The 25,542-nt window shown below is 39.7% G+C and overlaps 1 protein-coding gene across 6 annotated transcripts in view; it reads right to left on the bottom strand.

Moving 5' to 3' along the window:
• The window catches only part of LOC138764158 (ERC protein 2), an 871,420-nt gene that overhangs the window by 446,811 nt on the left and 399,067 nt on the right, over window positions 1–25,542 (bottom strand). For all 6 annotated transcript variants that reach the window (XM_069939655.1, XM_069939657.1, XM_069939658.1 and 3 more), the window contains exons 9-10: window positions 6,524–6,664; window positions 3,567–3,707 (exon numbers count right to left, since the gene is read on the bottom strand). In XM_069939655.1, coding sequence (XP_069795756.1) covers window positions 3,567–3,707; window positions 6,524–6,664 — 282 coding nt within the window. The remainder of the gene's footprint in view (window positions 1–3,566; window positions 3,708–6,523; window positions 6,665–25,542) is intronic.

The following is a 25,542-nucleotide window of genomic DNA, read 5'->3' as shown; positions in this document are numbered from 1 at the left end:
ACCGTAGGCTTCCTCCAAAAAGTTGTAGGGGTCCTGCAGGATAAATCGCGGTGCAGGAGTTGACTCCAAATTCCTTTTTTAGACTGCCCGTGTCATGGCAAAACTCCTTGATTGTGCCGTTACATGCCTTCAGTCTAAAAAGCATAAATGTTGCGGCTTGACCCATTGAATTCCTCTAGCAGGTTGTGTTTAGCTTCAGCTTTTCAATGACTGCCAATCTCATAAAAAAATTATTTTTAAAGTATGGCGGAGTAGTGGGAAAACAAATTTCACCAGAAAAATGAATGTTAATAATAACATGATAATTACCAACCAGAATTAAATTAATTTAGTGAAAATTCAATGATCAGTGAAAAATATCAAGTCTGTAAAGTAACAAATATTATGGCAGCTATAAATATAACTAAAAACTTGTGTTATAATTTTATAGCAACAACATTTGCAATGAATTGTTAAAAGTTGGTTTATAACTTTTCGAAACAGTGAGCAGCAAATGGGCAATTGGTATGATCCTGAACTGATGATCGAGAAATCTCACCAAACCAGCTGAGGAGCTCGGATTTAAAACTTCCAAAATAAGCGTTCCAATTAAATTCTGATATTTTCACTTAAAGTGAATGTGTTGGAGAGTTCCACCTTCCTTGCTGCAGCATAGATTTTGCTGTGATTCACTCCATAGTGGGAGATGGAGAAATGACTATGCGACCCATTGGCGTGACCCTCGAACATAATGCCTGGCATTACGACTTGCGGTGTGTTACCATTCTATTGGTGTGCAAAGCAGATTTTGTTTCTCAATGAATGTGACAGCCAGTATAGATGGTACTGAGCCTTGATAATTTTTCTTAATCTATTGGGAATTCAATAATTTTTTTTTAAAGTTTTTGTAACATTATGATTATTCACATAGTACTATGAGAGGATCAGCAGTTTGCTACATAAAGCAATCCTAAAGTATGCTCTGTGGAATCTGATTCACAGATATTCTTCTCTAACTGAAAGCAGAGCAAATGAACACAATACATGCCCGCAAGCAATAAACTATTATTATTGCTATTTTTGAATACGAACAATAAACATTTATTTAACTGCCAATAAAATAGAGAGAGAATTTTAAACAAACTTAATGCAGTATATATATTAAAAAAACTCAAACTGGCTTTAGAATCTAAAGATTTCAATATTAATATGATCAGAGTAATTGTTAACACTTACTATAATAAAAACTCAACACACTCAGTAGATTTGATAGTATTTTTAGAGAGAGAAAAACAGAGTTAACATTTGACGTCAATTAATTTGCAACAGAATCCTGTTTGCTTCTTTATTTTTCGGCATTTCACATTTTAAATTAAGATTCACAGCATCCATTCGTTTTACTCTTTTTGATTAACACTTGCTTTATTTTAAACGAAAATGTTCAATAAGGACATCTGGCCATCTATAATACCTAATTTCCCCCAAAACGTTGATGAAGGGAGAACCTTACAGTTGCAGCGACACAATTCCGTTGATTGAAGGAAAATGAGTACTACTTATTTTAATGACACCTGAATGGTTTAAACACATTTCTTTCTCATCTTCAAACCATCTCCTCCTTTTTGAATGGCAGGAGCTGGTTGTAAGGGAAAGGATTATGGATTATGTTGTGTAAGCATAATTTTAGGTGGGCAGGATCTCTTTCAATGAAAAAGTGACATTACTTCAAAATATACCTAATGGATGAGAAAGGACTTTTCCAAATCTAATATTTTTGGCATCAAGGAACTTACCACCACATTACTTCTCACCAGATTTTGGATTTTTTTTAGACATTTACATTTTTAACGCAGATTTTTGCTCATGGACAAGCAGAAATATTTTAATTAAGATATTTAAAATAAAATCAATTACCCTTTTAAATAAAGATTTTATAATAATGTTCTCACTACAAAGGAAAAGACCAATAATATTAAAACATGAAACAGCAGACATTTGGATTCTGTCTACATAAACTTCAGCCAAAATAAACTTAAGTTGCATCACAAAGGGAGCCAGCAAAAGTTACAGGGCCAGCGGAATGCTTATCTCTGCATTATTTTACATTTCTAAGATAATTATCACATCATTGAAAATCAGCAGTAGTGATTCACACAATATAGGTTTACTAAGTGTTCAGCTTTTCGCAGTTTATTTTAGAATAGATTTGAAAAAATTTGCTAGTATTTGTTACTTCTCTTTATTTGACAATGGGCGTAAGCCAAGTGTTTACGTGAAAATTCACATGTTTCAGTGGTTGCAGTGCAAATGCTCTTTGTACTTGCCAGTTTTGATAAAGATCATTTGGATCCCAGCAAGCAAGAAATTGTCAAGTATAGAAGATCTTTGTGTTGTTTACTTGAAACAAAATTGTATGGTCTGAAATTTTTCTTTCAATGAACAATGAAAGAATGCATGCTCTCTGCAATTAACATCCTACTGCAAAAATTACAGGAATACATGACTTAAGAATGTACTGTTTTGAAAATCCAGTACATTAAAGTTAATTACGCCAATGTAATTTTTTTTGCCATCGCTCAGTAGAGGAACAATCTTCACATAAAGTCAAAGATTCAGTCGATGTTTTTCAAATCATTTATCTCATGAAATTCCATCAGGACGTGTCATTATTAGTACTGGGGTTTGGTGAGATACTTTGGAGATCAGAACTAAACAAAATTTTGGACACTCATACCCAATCCAACACTGCATTTCCCATTCAATCTCAAGGAATGTTCGAGGAATTTGGTAGATCAGATTTGGAAAAAGAGGACTAATTAGGTGTTTACAAGTTCCATTATCAATGATTCATTGAAATCCATTGAAAGTGGTGAAGATCTTTCCCATAAATTCTCAGAGCTACATCCAAAAAAAGATGAGATTACTTGATAGCTCAGAAAAATCATCCAGAGAGATAGAAACTTGCATTTAAGGCTATTTAGGAAATTTGGTTCATGGCAGTTTAGAAATTGTAGCCCATATTTCTATTCCTAAAACTAATAGTTAAAATAGAGATCTCAATATAAATTTCAACAATCATTGCAATGGGAGTTTGCCTGTCAGTATACATTTTCATGCATGTTGTCACATGGAAGGGATTTGGGTCGTTCAAAGTATTAAAAAAAACAAAATAGGAGGAACAATTCTTGGATAATTTCTCATAAATTGACAAGTGTACCAGACGCCTTGAATTGCAAACTGCAAATCAAATTCTCACTAGCATAAAAAGGACAAAAAATCCTGAACTAGAGATCTCTTAAGTGAGGAAGTTTGGAACGAATGCTGAGTGAAAGAGACATGCAGAGAAAGGACATTGCAAACTACCGTTTAATCAGAATCAAAGTACAAGTCGATACATTGCTGGTCAATGCCGCACTAAAATGGCAATCGAAGTATTTGTTTAATTTAATTTAGGAATTTCAAGTCTTTAAGAATTTGATTAGGCTAATTCAATGCAAGTTTTCTTTTATATCTTGCAAGATTATGAACAGATTTCATTTTATCTCTCTACAAATATGAAGTACTTTCCTCTCATATATAATCCTTACCTTCTTTAATTGTGCTTCCAACTTACTACATTCTTCTTTCTTTTGCTCTATAGCAATTTCGAGAGTTTTTAACTTGGAATCTTTCTTTAAGCCTGTTGAAGCCAAAGAAGATGCATGCTCCTTCAAGTCAATCAAACTAGACTGAAAGAAAACAAACAATTATCACTTCAAGGAGCACTTACTTCAGCATTTGGACATGTATAAATTATATCCCTTAATTCAACAGTAGTGCAATGAGGTTGAACAATAGAGATAGATTTAAGTTCATCTGACAGCTGAATCGGTTCGAAATTAAAATTGGAAAGTAGCCGAAGTCTCTGCAGTGCATTGTCCTTTGAGCATCAGTAAATATTTGGAAGGGAAGGGGTGGTGGAAATGTTAAATTAGCGCAATGATTAGAAGCAACGCTGTTACAGCGCCAGTGACCTGGGTTTAAATTTGCATTGACTATAAGGAGTTTGTTCATTCTATCTGTGCCTCTGGGTGCTCCGGTTTTCTTCCACATTCCAAAGACGTGCGGGCTTGGGAAGTTAATTGGGCAGTGCAGGCTCATGGGCCGGAAGGGCCTATAATCCTGCTGTATCTCTAAACTGAATGAAATTAAATTATTTGGAGTGGCTTCCAGCTAAACATTGCTGGTCAAAACTTCGATTAGTAATTGACCATTGGTAACATTGTGGGTTAAACCAATGCCTATTTATTGAATTGAATTGAATATTTTATTTTTCTAGCACATTTTAAACACAATGGAATGTTGCTCCAAAGTGCTTTACATCAATTAATCAAAAAATACATAAAGCACAAAATCAACAAACACAAAAAGATTAGACAGTGGCCAAGCGAGTCATCTCGCAGAATAGTAAGGGGTTGGAGAAACACCTGGGGTTTTCAGGCTGCCTAAACACACTGGCGCGGCTGACTCAGCCCTGGACCCTACATCTAGGCGGGCGTGGCAGCTCCCTAGACAAGACCACGATTTTTAGCTGAGGTCTGGGGAATCAATACAAATTCGTAGCTTATTATCATTTCTTAAAGTTGCAGCAGTTATTGGCAGCAATTTAAAAAAAGATAACACTGGTGCATCATTGGGGTAAAACACACGACACTTTAGACTAAACACAATTGAGCCCCCTTTTTCTTCAGCAGTTGAGTTCTGCACTGGCGAGTGGAAAATGCAAAGTCTGGACCCGGTGGTAGCTGATGGAACTGGTGGGTAATGTGCTTATTCTCTCTCCTATGCAGGAATTCTGTGCATTCTGATGCACGGACACCTGGATCCCAAAACCAGCCCAAATGCTCCTTCTCTACTTTGAGCAGTCATGTGCCAGAGGTTCCCCAGAGTCAGTGGAGATGTTGCACTTCTTCAAGGGAGCTTTAAGCCCATCCAGAAATGGTTTTTACTGCCCATTTGGTAACTTCCTCCCACAGCAGAGATCAGAATCGAGTTTTTGGGGAGTTAGGCATCACTTGTGCCCATCGTAGCCAACTGAGAGTCATAATGGCCTCAGACCCAGGGATTTTAGTTCATGTATTTCTCTGTTGAATTTGGAAGATGTTGCAGAGTCAGTTATGTTTTTTTTAAACACTGCTGCTGTGTTCCAGGAAATTATTCCCATTTTCTCAGAACGTATGCTGTGGAAAAAGCTTGGAACGGGAATGAGGGTGTCATTCACATTCCGATATTTTATCTCCTAGTCCCCTAGTACATTTCCAGGAACACTGCAGTCTAAAGTGAACTGTAGGCATTCCGTGAACAACGGGCTAATGAGAAGGACGTAACAGTGACATGTGATGATGCATATGTCACATTTTTGGTATGCGGTCTAAACATAACATAACAATTACCGCACAGAAACAGGCCATTAGGCCCTTCTAGTCCACACCGAACCAAACACCCCTTTCTAGTCCCACCTCCCTGCACAATGCCCATAACCCTCCATCTTCTTCTCATCCATATACCTGTCCAACCTTTTCTTAAATAATACAATTGACTCCGCCGCCACTATTTCTCCCGGAAGATCATTCCACACGGCTACCACTCTCTGAGTAAAGAAGTTCCCCCTCATGTTACCTCTAAACCTCTGCCCCTTAATTCTTAACTCATGTCCTCTTGTTTTAATCTTTCCTCTTCTTAACGGAAATAGTCTATCCACATCCACTCTGTCTATCCCTTTCATAATCTTAAATACTTCTATCAAATCCCCTCTCAACCTTCTACGCTCCAAAGAATAAAGACCCAATCTGTCAAATCTCTCCATATACTGTAGATGCTTAAACCCAGGTAACATTCTGGTAAACCTTCTCTGCACTCTCATGCAAAGAAATGGAGTCCCGGAGCTTTGGTCTTTTGTGGGTGAACGACTAATGCTGAGATGTCGGATGTTCTTCAGGCTGGTAAAATCAAGCAAAGTCTCTCAAAAAAACTTAAGTGTTTGTTGCGTGCATCGTTCTAGTGACTTGTGATTCCTTTTACTTGCAGTGAAAGGGTCATTTATGGCATGTAACGGCACAATCAAGGAATTTCGCTGCCATAAGGACCATCTAAAAAGGAATGTGCGGGAATTTGGAGTCAATTCCTGCACCGTGACCCCTTCAACTTTTTGGAGGAAGCTTCCAGTGTACTGGAAAAATTTGAGGTTTTTTTAATATATTTTCAATATATATTTGTTAACATTGTAATATGGTGATTTATTATTGTTATTATGAACCTATATATGTTGATTAAATAAAATATTTTTAAAAATGAACAATTCATTGATGGTCATCCACACTACTGCATATCCAACCACCGTGAAATGTTGCACTCCGGTACTTGCAGTCTAAAATGGTGCCCAGTGTGAACGAACACAAAGGCAGTAATTATGTTAATTTTTTCAGCAATTTTCCCAATATTACAGTCTAAAAAAATATCATTGCCTCTATTCCTACATTATAAGTTGTAACTTTGCAGTACTGACCTCTTTTTCTCCCAGCTCTGCTTGCAAATTGTTAATCTTCTCTTTAAGATCTTTATTTTCTTTTTTATATGATTCAACCTCTTCCAATCTCTCACGGTCATCTCTTTCGCGTTGTTCCTTGAGACGTTCTATAATTCTCTCCTATAAATGAAAGAAGTGATTCTGTTAATTAAAGGTAGACACTATATTGACAACAAATGTTTCCAATTTTTACAGACAGAATCATAGGGGAACCTGCACGGAAACAACAAGCCCTTCCACATCTAAATCTACACAGCCCACTACTTCTTCGCAGACTCTACCACTCATCATACCAGCGGTGAATTAACCCAATGGCCAGCATATATTTTGGACGTAGGAGGAAACCTGAGCACACAGAGGAAACTCACTTGGCCACAGGAAGAACAGGATTGAATATGGGTCACTGGTGCTGCGAGGTAGTGGTCCTATAAGCTGTGCCAGTCCACCAGTAGTGCAGAAGTTGATGAATGTTGTTACCAGGAATCTCACAAATAATCTCAGAGAGCAATAACAGTTTCCATAATTCATACATTATATAAGTAATTCAGTTAATGTTTGAGTGGTTAAAACATTCAAATACCATCATATGAAGTTTGCACAGTTGAACATTTTGGTCAAAGTATGCAAACATTCAAAATGTCATCAATCCGCAGTGCCAGAATGCAAAGACTTCCTTCCTTGCTGAATATTTCCAGCTTTTTCTTTTTTTTATCATGTGACCATTGTGTTTACTTTTTCTCTAGTTTAACATGTCCAGATAATTATAGTTCCAATAAAAATTCCATCCTAAGATCCCCATGTTTCTTTCAACAAGTGAGCGGAAGATTGGATTCAAAATTTTAATGCAATACACTTGTAACAGCTGTAAGCAAAACACATTAAGAAACAATTACATTTCATCATTGTAAATTTAGCAATCATAGAAATATCAGTTCTGCTCATGGATGCACGTGAACAAGTTCCGAAGTCCTCTCCCGACTATAATGAAGCTTTCTGCAAATCCGTAAGTGGAGGTGGGGAGACAGTGGATCTAGAGATCAAAGTTGCAATGACACTTTATTACTAAAAGCTTTTAAGGTAGGCCACAGATTCAACAATCAAGCCACAAAAAAAGTTTCAAAATTGTAATCAGACAGTTGTTTTTTTTTTGTCTGCAATGCCCTTGAATGCTTAAAATGGCAGTACAGGTGGGGCCTGATCCCAAAGGCAAGCTTGCTTGTTGGTAAATTCAGTTAATCCTTGCATGTGCCACAATGTCGATCTGCTTACAACAGATTTGTTGAACCAAGGTATTTGGTTAAAAGGGCAAATAAAATTTGCAAGTCACTGAACATTAAGAGAATTGTATTTTAAAGTCAATTGCGTGCTCAAAAACTGTGAGCTCCCTCCTCTCAAAATAAAGGTATAAGGTTAAAGGTAAAGGTTCCATTATTGTCACATAATACCATATTTAGAACATAACATACATGAAATTCTTTAACTTTTGTCTACCGTAAGGCAGACAGAGAGTCGCCACTTGGTCCTGCGCCCCTCACAGAAACCTACAGCACCTGGCGCCCTTAGTCGGTCTCTCCTCCAAGTACTGACCAGACCTGAGCCTGCTTAGCATCCAAGATCAGACAATCTCAGGTGTATTCATGCCATTAAGTGCTGTACAATTTGATATGGGCGTCAAACAATGATTTCGCAAAGTTTCAGCTCTCCCTATAGCAAATCCCACTAAAAATAAAGAAGCATTTGTTCCAAAGAGAACAATATGTTTGCAAATTACATTGGATTTTGTGACTTGTGGATGCATTTAGAAATAGGTGTCGGATACCATGGATTTTACTGTTCAATATATTACAATTTGTATGATTCAACAAAAAAACTCATAAAATGCTATTCTAAAAGCTCTGCTCACTTTGTATACAAATATTTATGAAATAACCAAGTCCTGCATCATCTCTTCATATGCTTTTTTATAATTGTAAACATGTTTCAATAATTACGTTGAAAAAAAAGAGGTACCAATCATCTCCTTTATGCATAGCTATCATTTAAACAGCTTCTTCAACTGCGATGGGGGCTCAATCCTAATCTGTGGTGTTGTCTGCGTGGGGCTTGCATTTTCTTCCTGTGATTGCATGGGATTCCCCTGCTTCTGCCAAAGACGTGCAGTTTGGCAGGATATTTGGCCAACGTAAACGGCCCCCGGCATGTGGTAGAATCAGGGACAGATCGATGGACATGCGGTGAGAATGAAACAGGATTTGTGTGGAATGGATGTGAATGGGTGCTCAGTGACCAGTGTGAACTCAGTGGGCTGAAGGCCTAATTCTGTCTGCGTAACTCAATGACTCTCAGAGTCTAATGCTCAATGCTGTATGTGAGATGAAGATGAAACATTCTTGCCGCCTGTCTTTTATTAAACTTTGTTCAGACACTTGGCCTTTCCGTGCATGGAGAAGTGATGCTACAGATATGGCAGTGGTTATCTAATCTTTGTGTCCAGTTAATAATGAAACTAGCAAAGTTTTCTTGTGCTCCGCAAGGTTATTTGCATTCTCATAAGTCTGAATTCTCTTAAATTACAAGCAATGCAAATGCACCTTTTAATATGAAAGAGAATAAGCAAAAGGTTGTTAATAAGTTGCCAGACATTGGTACAAGTGGCACAAAAAAAAACTGCGGGCTTTATATTTTTGTTAATTTTCTCTGGTTGCACCAAATCAACACTTTGTTTTGGCAGGATAATAACAAGGAAGGTACACTGTAATAAAACAGATTGAAACTGGCCTGAAGTTCGCTGAATTTTGCTGGCAGTTCTGCATGGAATTCCTGGAATTTCTAACAAAATGCTAGTAAGCATCAGGACTTCTACTCAACTGCCCTAAACCCTACACTGGCCAAATTTCACAAATGATTTACTGACTGCTGGAGACTGGTGGAGAAGCAGATTCTTGGAAACCTGCTTGTGGATCCTCTGTCTGATTGGATCCAAGAGCATGCTACTTTCAATGGGGAGTGGAGTTGAAGAAAACTCAGGGAAGCATAGGATCGCTAATTGGAGCCATTGAGTATTACAACACAGGTTAACGTAGCAGTTAGTGCAGCACTGTTACAGCGCCAGTGATTGGGACCGGGGTTCGAATCCCACGCTGTCTATAAGGAGTTTTTATGTTCTCCCCGTGCCTGCATGGGTTTTCCCTGGGGGCTCCAGTTTCCTCCCACCATTTGAAATGTACTGGGGGTTTAGGTTAATAGGGCGTAAATTGGGTAGCACAGACTCGTGGAGCGATATAGCTTGTTACCATGCTGTATGTCTAAAATATATAGAGCCTTCAGCCCCACCTTTCCATGCCAACTAATCATTTTACCTGCATTCAGCCCACATCCCCCAAAATCTTGCTTATCCATGTTTTTAAAAATTATTTGTAATTATTATTTCAGATAATATTTTTTCATTGTTTTGAAGGTCTTTGAGTGTTGTTTTTCAAAAAGTTATTTGTAAATAATTTAACGGCTCCTAGAACGCTTCCACCAGCGTTGTCTCCGCTCCATCCTCAACATTCATTGGAGTGCCTTCATCCCTAACATCGAAGAACTCGAGATGGCAGAGGCTGACAGCATCGAGTCCACGCTGCTGAAGATCCAGCTGCGTTGGGTGGGTCACGTCTCCAGAATGGAGGACCATCGCCTTCCCAAGATCGTGTTATATGGTGAGCTCTCCACTGGCCACCGTGACAGAGATGCACCAAAGAAGAGGTACAAGGACTGCCTAAAGAAATCTCTTGGTGCCTGCCACATTGACCACCGCCAGTAGGCTGATATCGCCTCAAACCGTGCATCTTGGCGCCTCACAGTTCAGCGGGCAGCAACCTCCTTTGAAGAAGACCGCAGAGCCCACCTCACTGACAAAAAACAAAGGAGGAAAAACCCAACACCCGACCCCAACCAACCAATTTTCCGCTGCAACCGTGTCTGCCTGTCCCGCATTGGACTTGTCAGCCACAAACGAGCCTGCAGCTGACGTGGACGTTTACCCCCTCTATAAATCTTCGTCCACGAAGCCAAGCCAAGCTCCGATAAAAATTCATTTTAAATAACAAAGTTCATGTAGGTGAGATATTCAGGAAAGTATACAAACCTGAGACACTTTCAGACACCCGCTTCATTTCAGGTCATTTTCGCCTATCTGAAAAATGCTGACACTGAATCGGGGGGGTGGGGGGTGGGGGGGAGGGAGTCATTTCTGTGGCTGGCATTTTTCCCGCCAGCGGACCGACTCACAGCCCCAGAATGCCATGCTGTCTGAAAGCTGCTTACCTCATTCCTGGAACAGCTCAGGTATGGAAGAAGACGCCGACGCTGTTGCGTCACATAACCCGCCTCTTTTAGTCCAGGAATGCCCGCCTCCTGTGTGAAACTACGCCCTGCCTCGCCATTTTGCCGACTTTGCTCAGTTCTGTGTGAACAACCAGGTCAAGCTTGAAGCCGGGACACTGCCAAGTCCTCCTTATGGCAATATCGTGGTATTTCTGCATGAAAATATCCTTAACGTTCCCTTTGCTGACTGTCAAAATTTTTTAGAGTTATTTCATGGGCTCAAGCCAGTCCACATCATTTTGATGATCAAGGCCCTTGTCACTCTACTGCGGGATGACTTGGTCCAGTGAGATCTACTTTCCAGATTCAAAGTCAGCAAGTGAAATGAGGAGGACAACAATGAATAAAGACTTCAGGTAACACTCCAGGAAAATCTAACCCCAAAACTTCCAATATTTGACTATAGAGACCACAATAGAACAAGTACAGATCATTGAAATGCAACAAAAATTAACAGAACAAAAACATGGCAACATTAAAGACTTTTTAAAAACTAGTCAAAGATGACAATTTGCAGAATTCCAGGAATTCGCAGTATTCCATACCATCTGTAGCAGTCCAAAAGACTGCAACAACCCTATACTTTGACCCCTTGAACACCAAATGTGTTAGATGAAGGGAATTGAATATCCAGGTTTGCTGATGGAACAAACCAAGGTTGAAAAGTAGGTTGTGAGGAAGTCACAAATGAGATTGCCAAGGAAAATACAATGATAAGTGGGCAAATGAGTACAGTGATATATGTTGTCACCAACAATAGGTTTTAAATGATCTTCTTCTCTTTGGCTTGGCTTCGCGGACGAAGATTTATGGAGGGGGTAAAAAGTCCACGTCAGCTGCAGGCTCGTTTGTGGCTGACAAGTCCGATGCGGGACAGGCAGACACGATTGCAGCGGTTGCAAGGGAAAATTGGTTGGTTGGGGTTGGGTGTTGGGTTTTTCCTCCTTTGCCTTTTGTCAGTGAGGTGGGCTCTGCGGTCTTCTTCAAAGGAGGTTGCTGCCCGCCAAACTGTGAGGCGCCAAGATGCACGGTTTGAGGCGTTTTCAGCCCACTGGCGGTGGTCAATGTGGCAGGCACCAAGAGATTTCTTTAGGCAGTCCTTGTACCTTTTCTTTGGTGCACCTCTGTCACGGTGGCCAGTGGAGAGCTCGCCATATAACAGGATCTTGGGAAGGCGATGGTCCTCCATTCTGGAGACGTGACCCATCCAGCGCAGCTGGATCTTCAGCAGCGTGAAATGATAGATAAAGATTAAATGTCGGTGATCATTATAAAAGAATTATGTTGTTATGTAAACGACATTGGTGATATAATAGACAGTGAGAATAATTATCTGAGATTATAACAGGATCTAGATGAACTGGGAAAGGAATGACAGACAAGTGCAAGTGCAAGGTAGATGCATTTTTGTAGAGTAGAAATGCCAGGGGCCTGAGAAACAGAGGGACTTGGGAGTTCAGCTGGGGCGACGGGCCTGTTTCCTTGCTGTAAAACTCTAAAACTCGTTAGTTAAGGTATCAAAGGAGGCTGGTTATGCGATCAGGTCCATGCCAGCAGTAAATTACAACCAAATAACTCCAGATGCTGGAAATTTGAAATGAAAACAGTAAATTTTGGGAACACAAAGCAGTCAGGCAGCATCTACGGGAAAAGATTCCAGTTCTGAAAAAGGATCTTCAATTTGAATTGTTCACTGTTTTGCTTTCTGTGCACGCTGCCTGGTCTGAGTGTTTCCAGCATTTTCAGTTTTTATTTGAGTCTCTACTGGCATCAATAGAGTAATAAACTCTATCCAATTTCTTCACTCTTTCCCAAACCCTGAAAAATTATTCCCTCTCTAGTGCCTATTTAATTCAATTTTAAAGGTAGTGGTTGATTCAATTTCAACCACCCTTACAGGCAATGAATTCCAGATTATCACTGTTCCAAGTTAAAGTTTTTTCCAGTTTCTCTATGTACATTTTGAACAAAATTTCAAATGTGTATCCTTTGGTTCTTGAACCAGCTGATAATGGGAAACACTTCCCCTGTCCAAATTTGTGTTCCTCTGTCAAATTTCTTCCCAACCTTCTTCACTCAAAAAAAAAACAATTTTCAGGTGAGATGGGGGGAGTAAAAGGGGAGAAGGCATTGCACTGTTCATCCAAGATTACATTATGTCAGTATTTAGAGAGCAGGCTTCTCAAATAGGTAAAGATTGGAAAGAAAGAAGAGCGCTGTCACTTTGCTCGTGGTGTATTACAGACCTCCCAACAATTACCAGGAGGAAGAAGATCAGATATGTAGGCAATTATCAGAGAGATGCGATCAAAATAGGATTATTGTACTGATGGATTTCAATTTCAATTGCACAAACATTTACTACACCCGCCTGGCATTAAGGATTCAGAGGGAGAAAATATTTGGGATTAATAGATAGACCAACTGGTTAAGTGGAGGGAATGACAGGGAGACATCATTTTGAAGGTAGTGAGCATAGATTTTAAAGTTGTTATGGAAAAGGATATGAATGGACAAGTAATAAAAGGTCATAAATTGGAAGGAGGATAATTTAACATAAAGGAGGAGTTGATAGAGGTAGAGCTGGAGAAGTTATCTGTGAATATATGTTCAGGAGCAATAACAATTTGATCACAAAGTTTTCATCACTTTGAATGATCAAACTACAAAATTATCAATGAGTAATGTTGAGTCCAAACTATGACACGATGATTACAACAATTAATTCAATGACTGTAAAATAAAAGAATAGATTTACGAGACAAAAACTATTTTTCGACAAATTCCTACCATTGTTACCTTATCTAAAATCCCCAACAAATAACGATCCTGAAAAAGATTCAGATTTCAGGTTTATTATCAGAATACATACATAACATCACATACAACCCTGAGATTCTATTTCCCTGCAGGCGCAGCAGAATTACCACTAATTGGAAGTGCAAAAAGCTGTACACAGTGTAAACATGTTAACAAATAACGAATTGTAAACAGAAAACAAACTGGTTGTGTAATATAGAGAGAATAAAAAAGAAAATCAATAAAGTCCACTAATAAGGGTCCTTAAATGAGTTCCTGATTGAGTTTGTCGTTGAGCAGTCTGATGGTGGAGGGATACCAGGTGTTCCTGAACCTGGTGGTGCAAGTCTTGGGCATCTAGACCTCTTTCCTGATGGCAGCAGCGAAAGGAGAGCGTATGATTTCTGCTGCTCTCTGACAGCAGTGTTCCCTGTAGATGTACTCAAAGTGGGGAGGGTTTTGCCTGTGATGTCCTGGGCTGTGTCCACTACCTTGTGGAGAGCTTTACGTTCAGGGGTTTTGGTGTTTCCATACCAGACTATGATGCAGCCAGTCAGCACACTTTCCACCACATATCTGTGAAAATTTGCAAGGGTTTCTGGTGTCATTCCAAACCTCCACAAACCCCTGAGGATGTAGAGGTTCTGACGTGCTTTCTTCATGATGCCATTCGCATGTTGAGTCCAGGAAAGATCCTCCAATATAGTGACTCCCAAGAACTTAAATTTGCTCACCCTCTCCACCTCTGATAGTCCCCATAATCTCTGGATTGTATACCTCTGGCTTTCCTTTCCTGAAGTCAGTAATCAGCTCCTTAGTTTTGGTGATATTGAGTGCAAGGTAGTTGTTGGTGCACCATTCAGCCAAGTTTTCAATCTCCCTCCTGAATCCTGATACCGTGGTATCATCAGCTAATTAGTATATGGTGTTAATTTTATACTGAGCTATACAAGCATTGGTTTAAAGTGAGTAGAGCAGGGGGCTAAGAACACAGCCCTGTGGTGCTCTGGTACTGATGGAGATTGATTATGTGGTAATTGTCAGACCTTATTTTTTTCCCCAGAGTTTCATGTAGAGTTATCTGAATAAACTCTTTCTGAGTATTTCACTTTTATCAGCAAACTATGAGTTTAGTGGTTTCTGGAGGAACCTTGGACAGCAACTTCCCTATGTTCATGTTTAAATACGTAAGCAGCTGCCAAAAAGCAATGATTGATGTATAGTTTAAGAATATTGAGCATTGTTAAAAGGATAAAAGGAATAAAATCCAGTCTAACACAGAAAAGTAAGATAAAGTAAACACTATAAAGCAGAGCCTATTACATAAAATAAACCCATTTATTACACGGTTTGTTGACTGTCACCTAATAGTAATAGACATAGATACTGTGAAATAATATATTTATATTCTTACAGGTATTTCTCAGCTTACTAAAGAGCAAGAATATATGTAAATCAAGGAACGTGAAAGAGTCAACAGTGTTATGGTGAAAAATCATAAATCAAGCATGTACAAATGCAAAATATTCCAATTAAAATATTACATCATGTTGAACAAAGATATAACTACTTTTAATACAATAATTTATAATTCATTGTAACAATAAACCAAGTTTAGGATTTAAAGAAAGAACTTTACAATCTGCCGTTTCCGCAGTAAACAATGTACATCATCTTGCTACTTCAGAGATTGAAATTAAAGGAACTCAGATTAACAGCAATGTAGCTATTAATTTCACAATACAACAGTGTGGAAGACGGGATGTATCTGATTTCAAGTAAAAACACAATGCTGGAGAAACTCAGTAGGTCAAATGGGGGCATTTTGCATAGCAAAGATACAGTAGGTCAAATGGGGGCATTTTGCATAGCAAATATTACCAATGTTTCGGGCTTGAGCCCTTCATCAAGGTATGAACACAATGGTGGGGGGGAGGAGCACAGTCCCACAGGCAAGGGTTAATAAGTGGATATGGGAGGGAGGGCACACCAACAATCGGGGGGGAGGGGCGATTGCTCTGTGGATGGAGAGGGAATGGGTTGGAGAGCTGGAGGAAAAAAGAGGGATGGAGAAGAGAGGAAGAAACTGGAGAAGTCAACGTTAATGCCAATCTTCTGTGAATGCCCACATTTTGTTCATACACCCCCTTTCCTCTCCATTCGCAGAGCTATCCCCCCTCTTCCCTGTATGCTTGTGTGTCCTCCCTCCTTTATCCACCTACTACCTCCTACCTGTGGGACTGTGCTCCCCTTCCCCTCCCCCCAACCATTTTATTCAGACACCTGCCTACATTTGGTCCTTAACTTGATGAAGGGCTCAAGCCAGAAATGTTGGTTATGTATCTTTATCTTTGTTATACAGGTACTCCCTGACCTACAACCATAATTGGGGCTGAAGGATCGATCGGATCTTGAAATGGACGCAAGTTGGAATTTTGTCCACATGCATTGAGTACCGAGGTCTTAAAGTAAGCTTTTTAATCAAATGTTGTATTCGACAAATTACAACAAGCGCCCTAGCGATAGTGAGTTTGTGCCCTTAACTCGTGCGCATGTGCCATCTGATCTCCAATATGTGAACTCACCACACATGCGCCAACCAAAGAATCGCACATGCACACAGGAATCAAGATGGATGCGCCCAGCCTAGATACCCCGGGATTCCGACTAACAAAGTAAGCATGCACATTTTGGTTCTTGCATGCCCTGTATCCTTGTTATAGATCGTCAAATACAACATAAACCTCGTTATATTTATTCTTATATCTATTTTTTTTCAAATTTGGTCATATATGCAAATGGATGTAAGTCATATAGGTCACAAGTCGGGAATACCTGTATATAGTACACTGTTTGACCTGCTGAGTTTCTCCAGCATTGTGTTTTTACTTCAATCACAGTATCTGCAGATTTTCACGTTTTACTCTAGTAATTGAATTCAACTCAATTTTGCTCTTCAGTTCACTAGACAACAATGTTGTTACCCTAGTGTTGTACCAAAAATTAAAATTCTGAGATGTAGATTCATTTTTGCCTAGATATTTCATTAGGAATTAGTTTCTTTCCATTTCAATATAATCCAAAGTTGGTTTCCAACAATAAATCCACTTCAAGGACTAAAAAACTTAAATTTTAGTAATAGCAAAATATTAAAGGTGAGCAATGAAGCAAGATCAGGGTTTTCCAGAGGATGCTACCATCTTCTTCTGCCCAATAGATGTGTAACGCACTTATTACATTTGAAATGGGATCAGCCAGAGATTTAAATAAATTATGCTTACTTTCCTATTTTCCCCTTCTAAATCCAGAGAATTGAAAGAGTAATGGTCTGCAAACAGAATATAGTTGCTGCCACAGAAGGGATAGCCAAATAAATTCAGAAGCTGGTAGAATTAAGAGCCTTTGTGGTCACAGCAACGTCTACAAGGAACTGGCGGACCGATGAATGAAAATGGAAAGGGTTAGGCCCAAATTATTAATTGTTTCGATTTTTACAACTGCTGCCTGACCTGATGAATATTTTCAGCATTTTTTGTTTTTTTTTCCATTCAATTTGACAACATTTGCATATTATTTGAATTTTTTTACTGGTAGATTTTTTTTATATTAATAATGTGTAAATTAACATGTACAGAAGATACAAAAATTAGGAAATATTTCCAGTTATGTGTTTTACCTCAGGGCCATGTGCTCAAGTGGAAGTGAATGGGGAGAGTAGAGCAGAAGTCACTGTCAATTGCTTGCTCTAAATATATCATAAAATAATGGAAAAAGTGGACTTTGCTTCCAAAATTTGGTTCTGTAAATGATGCACAGCAAATTTCTTATGGGATTCTTGTCTGAGATGTTCTGAAACCAGACAAGTATTATGTATTTCTGAGGCAGGGAACCTGTCCAAGATCATTTAACATTTGAGGATTTCAACAGTTCCAAGAGTAATACAGATGTTCGCTATGGTCACCTCAAAGACTGATTGAACTAGGCATGAAACTCTAATCTATCGCATTCTGAAAACAAAAGAAAATCATTTAAAAAATTCTCACATAGAGTACAATATGATTCTAATGTCACATTCTATCAGAAAATTAATGCTTCTTGCTTTCAAATACCACGTGGGTGGTAGTTTCTGTACGCAATAAGTCAGAATTACCTCTTTCTGTAGGCCAGGAGCACTTAACCCCTCTCACTCAATTAGTATGCAGTCAGCTGGGTAGGAGTGTGGAGAGTTCAGAACCTTCATCCCTTATGGGACTTTAAATCTTCGTCATATGGTGAAAAAAGAGATCAGGTTTTAAACTGCGACAGCTGGCCCAAAAAAAACTTGTGCGGCCACAAAGGGGCTATCAAAGTGGTTTTCCTGATCTCTATTTCTTCAGTTTTTCAGGGGTCTGTCAGGAAAGGGAGGAACTGCATTTAGTGTTTTCCCAAAGCAGGGAAGTAAGGCTGTGCAATCCCATTCTTGGGAAGTTTATCACGTGGGACTGTTTCATTGCATAAACACACTGTAGACAGTACAGCTGATGCACAAAGACCAGAAAATGTCCAGATTTAGTGAAACACTATACTTGACCCCTGATGAGCTCAGATAAAGATTGGGCCGCCTAAGAAGATGATTATTTCAGCTGAAAATATGCGCAAGATCACACTCAGATGTGATACATTCCATTGTAAACAAACTGAAACACACCAAGGAATCACAAATGAATAAGAATACTTTGATAAGGTATCAGAGCTGTTTTCTACAGAATTACACTCCAAAATGAGAAAAGAGAGAGAAAAGTGTATGTAGGAAAAGCAGGAAAGAATGATCCAGTTACTGTTTACATGACACTAGTAACTATGAATAGGTCTTTAAACACACAAAGCATACAAGCTGTTTGTTTCATCCAGAAAGTGCAACTTTGCAGGAATCCTATTTGCCACAGAAAAATCCATTGGGTTCTCCCAGGCGTCAAGAAAGTCATTTGGAGTTATGGAGGTTAGCAGGCATTCTGAAATCTAATTCCTATAACATTTATAATGGAATCAAAGAAAGAAGCACCAGTGGTGAAACAAATGACTAATTATATAATTTTTTTTTTAAACAAAACAACACTCTAACCTGGGATGAATTCCCTGAAAGGAAGGTGGAAATGATTATCAAAAGGCACTTTTAGGTGCATTCTCCGCCAAAAATGCGCCTGCAGAAGCAGAAGCGGACCTGTGGAATTGCCATTCAGGTGACACTGCTAAAAGCACAGCGCTGGCCACCTAAAAGGGACAGCTGCACAGGAGGAGCCTCGGAGCGCACTCCAGCTCCTGTCCCTTCGGGCTGTCATCCCCTTAGCCTGGGGGTTCCTCAGCGCATCCGGCGATTATCCCTCCCGGAGGAGGGTTACAAAGTGCGCCTTGCAGGCGCCTCCTGCGCTCTCAGGTGGCCTCCCGACAGCCGCATAGGGGTATTTTAGCCACCTGAAAGTGCCTATAAGAAATTTGAACACACACCCAAAAAGGAATCATTTGTGGAGTTTTGGAGAAAACCGGTGGAACAGAAGTATTTGGAGATATTTTCAAAACTTATTTTCAGGAGGGGGGCCATCCAATATTGGGTGTGGAGTTCAGGATGCAGGCACTTTCAACCACTGGAGTTTTCGTCTGGTGAAGGAACTCTCAAGTGTTCTTCGATGGGAAGCTCTAGGATCTGGATGCAGCAATGAAGATGGACCAACAATACATCTTCATGTCAGGATGCTGTGTTACTTGTAGGTGGTAGTGTTCCCATGAATTTACTGCCTTTATCCATCAACAGAACAGCCTGGATGAGTAACTGCAGCAGATTTTGTAGAAGGTACATGATGCAGTCACCCTATCCAAGTGGTGGCAGGAATTAATGTTCAGGAAGATGGATGGATGGGCTGCCAATCCAGCTGGCTGCATTGTTTTCAATGGTGTCAAGTTTTTTTTAAGAGTTACACTCAGCCCAGAGAAGTGGAGTATTTTCCAACACAGTTGCAATGCTCCCTGTAGATAAGCCTTAGGATATCAGGGGAGTGAGTCATTTGCTGCAGCCTCAAACCTGCTCTTATAGTTCGAGTATTAAGTGGCTGGCCCCATTGAGCTTTTTGTGATTGGTGACCCTCAGGACATTGATGATAGTTTTCACCAAAGGTACTGGTGCTGAATGTTAAAGGTAATTTGTTTCTTTCAATTATCCAGCCCAGGCCTGATGAGTTAAATGGCTCCCTCCAGTGCAGATTCATTCTAATGCTTAATTTAAAACTGTCGCCCCTTTCGCGCTGCCAACCCTCCTAGGAAACAGAAAAAAATAGTCGGGCAAGCTGAATATGGGAGCCTTTCACACTGCACCATTATTTTCAGGTAATTCTGCAACTCGGGATTTTAAGGGGGAATCCCACCTCCATCAGTGATGTCACGCGTGACATATTACGTACGGCGCTCAGACAGCCCAGTTGACTGCACAGTTACATTTTACAGCTGTCAGAGCATGGCTAGCTGTGCTATGACAGCCCCACCAAATGATTCATGGCCAATAATAATTTTTTCATACACACCAAATCAACTGCAAGTGAAAATCCCCTTTCCTGGTATAAAATGATTTAAAAAACCCTTCTATTCCCTATCCAGTGAGAACACTCATGTTTCTTTTGCTAACATTATTTTGCCATAACATTATTTTCCTCTGTATCTGCTTTAGACTTGTGTAATTCAGCCCCCCATAATTTGATTGACAACATTGCTTAATTTTCAGTTGCCCATAATTCTGCTGGGAACCACGTTGAGTTAGAACCTGTTATGTTGGGTTTTTTTTTCCTCAGCTTGCTCATTTATCATTTTACAAGGGGAAGAAGCAATCTTTCAGCATTACCCAACTTTGCCTCAGCGTGATTCATTATAAGAGAATGGACTATTTCATTTTAAAGCCAAATTCCGTGCAGTTCTACATATGTTCAATTCAGTCTGAAAGGGTGCAAAAGGGGTGGGTGAACCTTGTTCAGAGCGGAGAGAGTGGCCAAGAAGCCCCAGCTACTTGAGTGGAGCAGGCAGTGGACGATCCACGCTTTCTCTTGCTGGGGCAGCTCGGGAGGTGTCTGTTTGATGCCCTTCAAAACCAGTGCATCCCTGCAGTAGAACTTCCTTGAGGGGAAACCCTCACGCCACTCCCCTGGGTAACACGACAATTATTTGAAGAGGAAGTGGTGGCTTCTTTCAGGGAACCTACACTGCGGAGGGGTGCTCAGTTCATGCTTGGATAGCGTGGGAAGATAGGTGCTGTTTTAACGGTGTGTTCCCTCGGCAGCCTGGTGTCCTGTCTGTGCAGCAGTGTACCTTGTTTGTTATGTAGCTGTTGCCCAGTTCCAAGAATTCTACAGTCACTAGATTGATCTATGCATTCATTTTGCTTCTGGGCCCTCTTGTGGCTTGTATCATGCTGGAGCCAGGAATCGCAATATAATCTAAAAAAAAATTCCAGACGAACAGCGCAGCGGGACGATGGGGCTGTTGGGATGGTGTGGGGTGGTGGGATTAGCGTGGGGTTAATAGGGGGGAGATGGGAGAATGGAAAAGGGGATTGGGAAGGAGGGGAATGGAGGAGGAAGGAAGCAGGGTGGTGGGGCTGTCAGGCAGCGGGTCTCAGGCAACAGAGCGGGGGTAGTCAGGCAGCGGGGTGGGAGGCTGTCTGGCAGCAGGGAAGGGGGGGCTGACAGGCAGCAAGGCTCAGGCAGCATAGCGCAGCCAACTGCGCTACGAAATGTAAATGCCAGACTAATACAGGTACATCACTAATGGTACCCGGTAAGTCGAGTAGATCATTCACACCGCCAGAAGGCAATTGATGAATTAATTGAGCCAGGCTCTAATACAGTTAAAATTGACTTGCCCTGCCCGTTTATGTCATTTCACACCACGCGATTTGACCCGCCATATTGGAGGTTTAACTCACATGAACTCGGTGGTGTGAAAGGGGCTTGTGATTTTAATTGCCCTCCTGTAAACTGCAATCCAAAAGAGCTGATTTTACACACAGAAATAAAAGCAGAAAATGGAAGATCAGTTTTATCCAAATGCTGATTGGATAAAGTGTTAATTCAAACATTGAGGGCCTGAAGAATAACGTTAATCTGAATTACCATACAAAAACACAAAGCTGGAAAAACTCAGCAGGTCAAACAGTGTCCTTATTTAGCAAAGATAAAATTTCATAACCAATGCTTTGGGCTTGAGCCCTTCATCAAGGTATGGAAAACTGTCATCAACTGTCTGAATATTTTTATGTAATTTTATCTGTTTGACCTGCTCAATTATTCCAGCATTGTGTTTTTGCTTCAACCACAGTGTCTGCAAACTTTTGTGCTTTACTTCTGAACTACCACGCACTGTTGTAAAACCTTCATCCTTTTACAATGGCTATCCAGATATAACTCCTTACTTTAAAATTTTTGGCATGTGCTTCAGCCTCACAGACATTTTTCCAAACTAAGTCAACAAATATAACAGCAGATAACCTAGGTTACAGGAAAAATGTGAGGAAATTTTGCAAAGTTCAGCCCTGCCACTATTCCAAGGCCTTGTGTAGTATTTAGACAAGGGGTCATATTCAAGATCTTCAGTCACAATTTTGCTGAGTCCAGAAAACTCATGACATCTACAGTTCTATGGAACAATTGGAAACCATATTTGAGACCAGAATCAAAGGTAGGTAATCCAAGTAAAACACAAAAATCTGCAGATGTTGTGATTGTGGTAAATCACAGAAATGCTGGAGGAACTCAGCAGGTCTTGCAGCGTCCACTGAAGGTAACTGACACTTCAGGCCTGAGCCCTTCTTCAGGGTACGAGTAAAAAGCAGGCAGGCACCTGAATTAAAAGAAAGGTTTGGAGTAGGAGTACAGTCCAACAGATAAAAGGTGTTAATTAGATATGAAGAGGAGGCCAGGAAAGAGTTGATGGGGGTGGGGTTTGGCTCTGTGAATGCAGGGCTAAGGTAAAGGAGACAGAAGGAAAAGGGAAGAGAGAGAGTCAGAGCAAGAGGAAAGGAGACATAGGGAAGGAAGGGCAGGGAAACTGGAGAAGTCAATGTTAATGCCATCCAGTTGAAGGGTGCCCAGATGGAATATAATGTGTTGTTCCTCCAATTTGCAGGTGGTCTCAGTCTGGCAGTCCATGGAACCAAGGACAGACATATCGGCAAGGAAATGGGGTGGGGAATTGAAATGGGTGGACACTGGGAGATCCCTGCTATTGCAGTAGACAAAGCCGAGGTGCTCAGTGAAACGACCTCCCAGTTTGCATCCAGTCACTCCGATGTAGAGAACCGGATGCAGTGGATGACCCCTGAAGAGTCACAAGTGAAGTGTTTCACTTGGAAGGACCGTTTGAGACCCCAAATGGTGGAGAGGGAGGAGGTGTGGGTGCAAGTGGAGCACCTCCTGCAATCGATGTAAAGGAGACCACAGTGGGACAACATTGAGGAATCTGATTCATATCCAATGCTATTTTGAAAACTGCCCATTGGATATCATGAGGGCATAAATATTGAAGCCTCTTATTCCTCCCTATGGGGACTCTTCATGTATTCTGATGACAAAAGCACATTTCTAGTAATTTTTAGATGGATAGTCTTTTCAGGATTAATAACAAAAAAGTTCAGGTTATTGGGTAGGTATTGGCATTGATGGTCTATGCACGCTAAATATTACAGTTGCAGTCAACTTCATTTTTAAAATTTCCTTCAAACAATTTTTATGAATATTCCTCTGAGATTTTGAAGGTGGAAACACTTATAAAGTGGAAACACTAATTATAACCTTCTGTGCAAGGGAATTACACTCTGTAATTGAGATCAATTTTTATGCAGAACATTTACAACATTCTTTTTTAGTTACCCATGCCCAATTTACAGGTTGGATTTTGCAGGGAAAAAAAACGAAGTCACATCCCAAACAAAAGGCAGTGCTCTCCACTTAGGCATTTCTGCATGAAGAGACACCCCGGATTTGCAGGCTCCCTCTTCATCAGCAATTTCTCACATGTAATTTTAATACTGAATTGAATTTTAAAATTTTACATTTTATTTACAGCACGGTAGAAGCCAATTCTGGCCATTTAAATGCGTGTAGCCCCATGACACCCAAATGAACCCGTAACCTCACACGTTTTGGAGGGTGGCAGTAAACCTGGGAAAAATCCAAGCAGACACGGGGAGAATGCGCACAAGCTCCTTAAAGACAGCGCCAGATTCAAACCCGGGTTGCTGGCATCGTGATAGTGTCGTGCTAACCTATTCTTTCCAGAGCCCAGAAACCCATAAGCAGAAAATTGTATAAAATGGATAATTGTAAATTGTAGTCAATGCTGATACTGTTCACGTTGACACTGATAATGTTGATAACTGTTTAAGTTTGGGAAATCAGAAATAAAATATTCCCCAAAAAAAATGACCCAGCAGGTGTGCCCAGAGGAATCTGATGACTGAACCGAAACCTGTATATTGATTGAAAGAAAGGAATGACTTCAAGACTTCAAAAGTTAAAGCATTAATTTCCTGAATTTTAAATTATTTGTCTTCAATTGTTTTTAAATTATTTAATCTCATATTTAATGTTAATACAGAAAAATCTCCAGTAGATTTCTTCCTTCTAGAACCAGAATTGTTTTTTTCTGGGGAATTTGGCAGTTATAAAAGTTAACTTCTTCAGAAGTAAATCTAAATTTATTAAAATTGTATTGTCAATAGCTAGGAAATGTATAGCGGTAACATGGAAATCTAATTCCCTACTTCACATTGATCGTTGAAACATGGAAGTGCAAAGTTGTATTTCCCTGGAGAAGATCACTTATAATCTTAGGAATAGATATAGTATGCTTGTCGAAATTTGGCAACCTTATTTAGATTACTTAAATACCCAGATTGTATAATTTATTTTGATATTTGTCAATTAGTATACTCCTTATTGAAAATTTAATGCTTTTAAAATTGGTAGATGCCAGATAAGTGAACTTCCCAGATGCTAGGAATGCAAATTTTAAATGTTAATATTTTTTACATTTATTTTCTGCGATTTCTTTTACCAGTTGCTTGACATCCAGATTATGGGGAATTTTACTGTAACTTGCAGTTTTAATTAGTTTGTTAACTTTTAATACATTTGGATAACAAGATTCCTATACTGCACTGTGACTGTTTTGCACAGTTTGCTACACAAGGTCAGTTTAAAAATGTGGGTGTATTGTTAATGGGATTGGTAATGAGCATTGTTAGTGCATCTCTGGTACAGAAATAGCATCCACAGACATATGAAAATAGTTTCCTACTATTTTATGAGGAAATAAGCAAAAGGGAGTCTATGGGATCATTGTAAATATTGATCAAATGCATTGTTCTACATCCACAGTTCATTGCTGTGTCAATTATAGATTCAAGATCAGTTTTCTCAGAACCATAAAGTAGATGTTATGAACACTCATCCTCGACCTGTGCAGGAGGCTTATCTTTTTATATGATAATGTTATCAATATAGTCATACAGCACAAAAGCAGGTCCTTCAGCTCACCATGCCCATTCTGATCATCGAGAACCAATCAATACTAATCCCATTTATCAATATGTAGTCACAGGCTTACTGTGCCTCAGAGATCAAAGCGTTTGCCTATATATTGAGATGCGAGACCCCATTGTAGCAATTTAACCTTTTTCACTGTCCGTAATACCAACAATTTTAGTGTCATCCACAAACATGCCACCCATGCCACCTACATTCTCTTTTTTTAATAATTTATTTAAATTTTAAGAAAATACAGAATATAGGAGTCAATTATATTTATTATATAAT

The sequence above is a fragment of the Narcine bancroftii genome, chromosome 5, assembly GCF_036971445.1.
Source record: "Narcine bancroftii isolate sNarBan1 chromosome 5, sNarBan1.hap1, whole genome shotgun sequence".
NCBI lineage: Eukaryota > Metazoa > Chordata > Chondrichthyes > Torpediniformes > Narcinidae > Narcine > Narcine bancroftii.
Note: the sequence above shows the minus strand (reverse complement) of the source record. Positions and strands in the feature narration are given on the sequence as shown.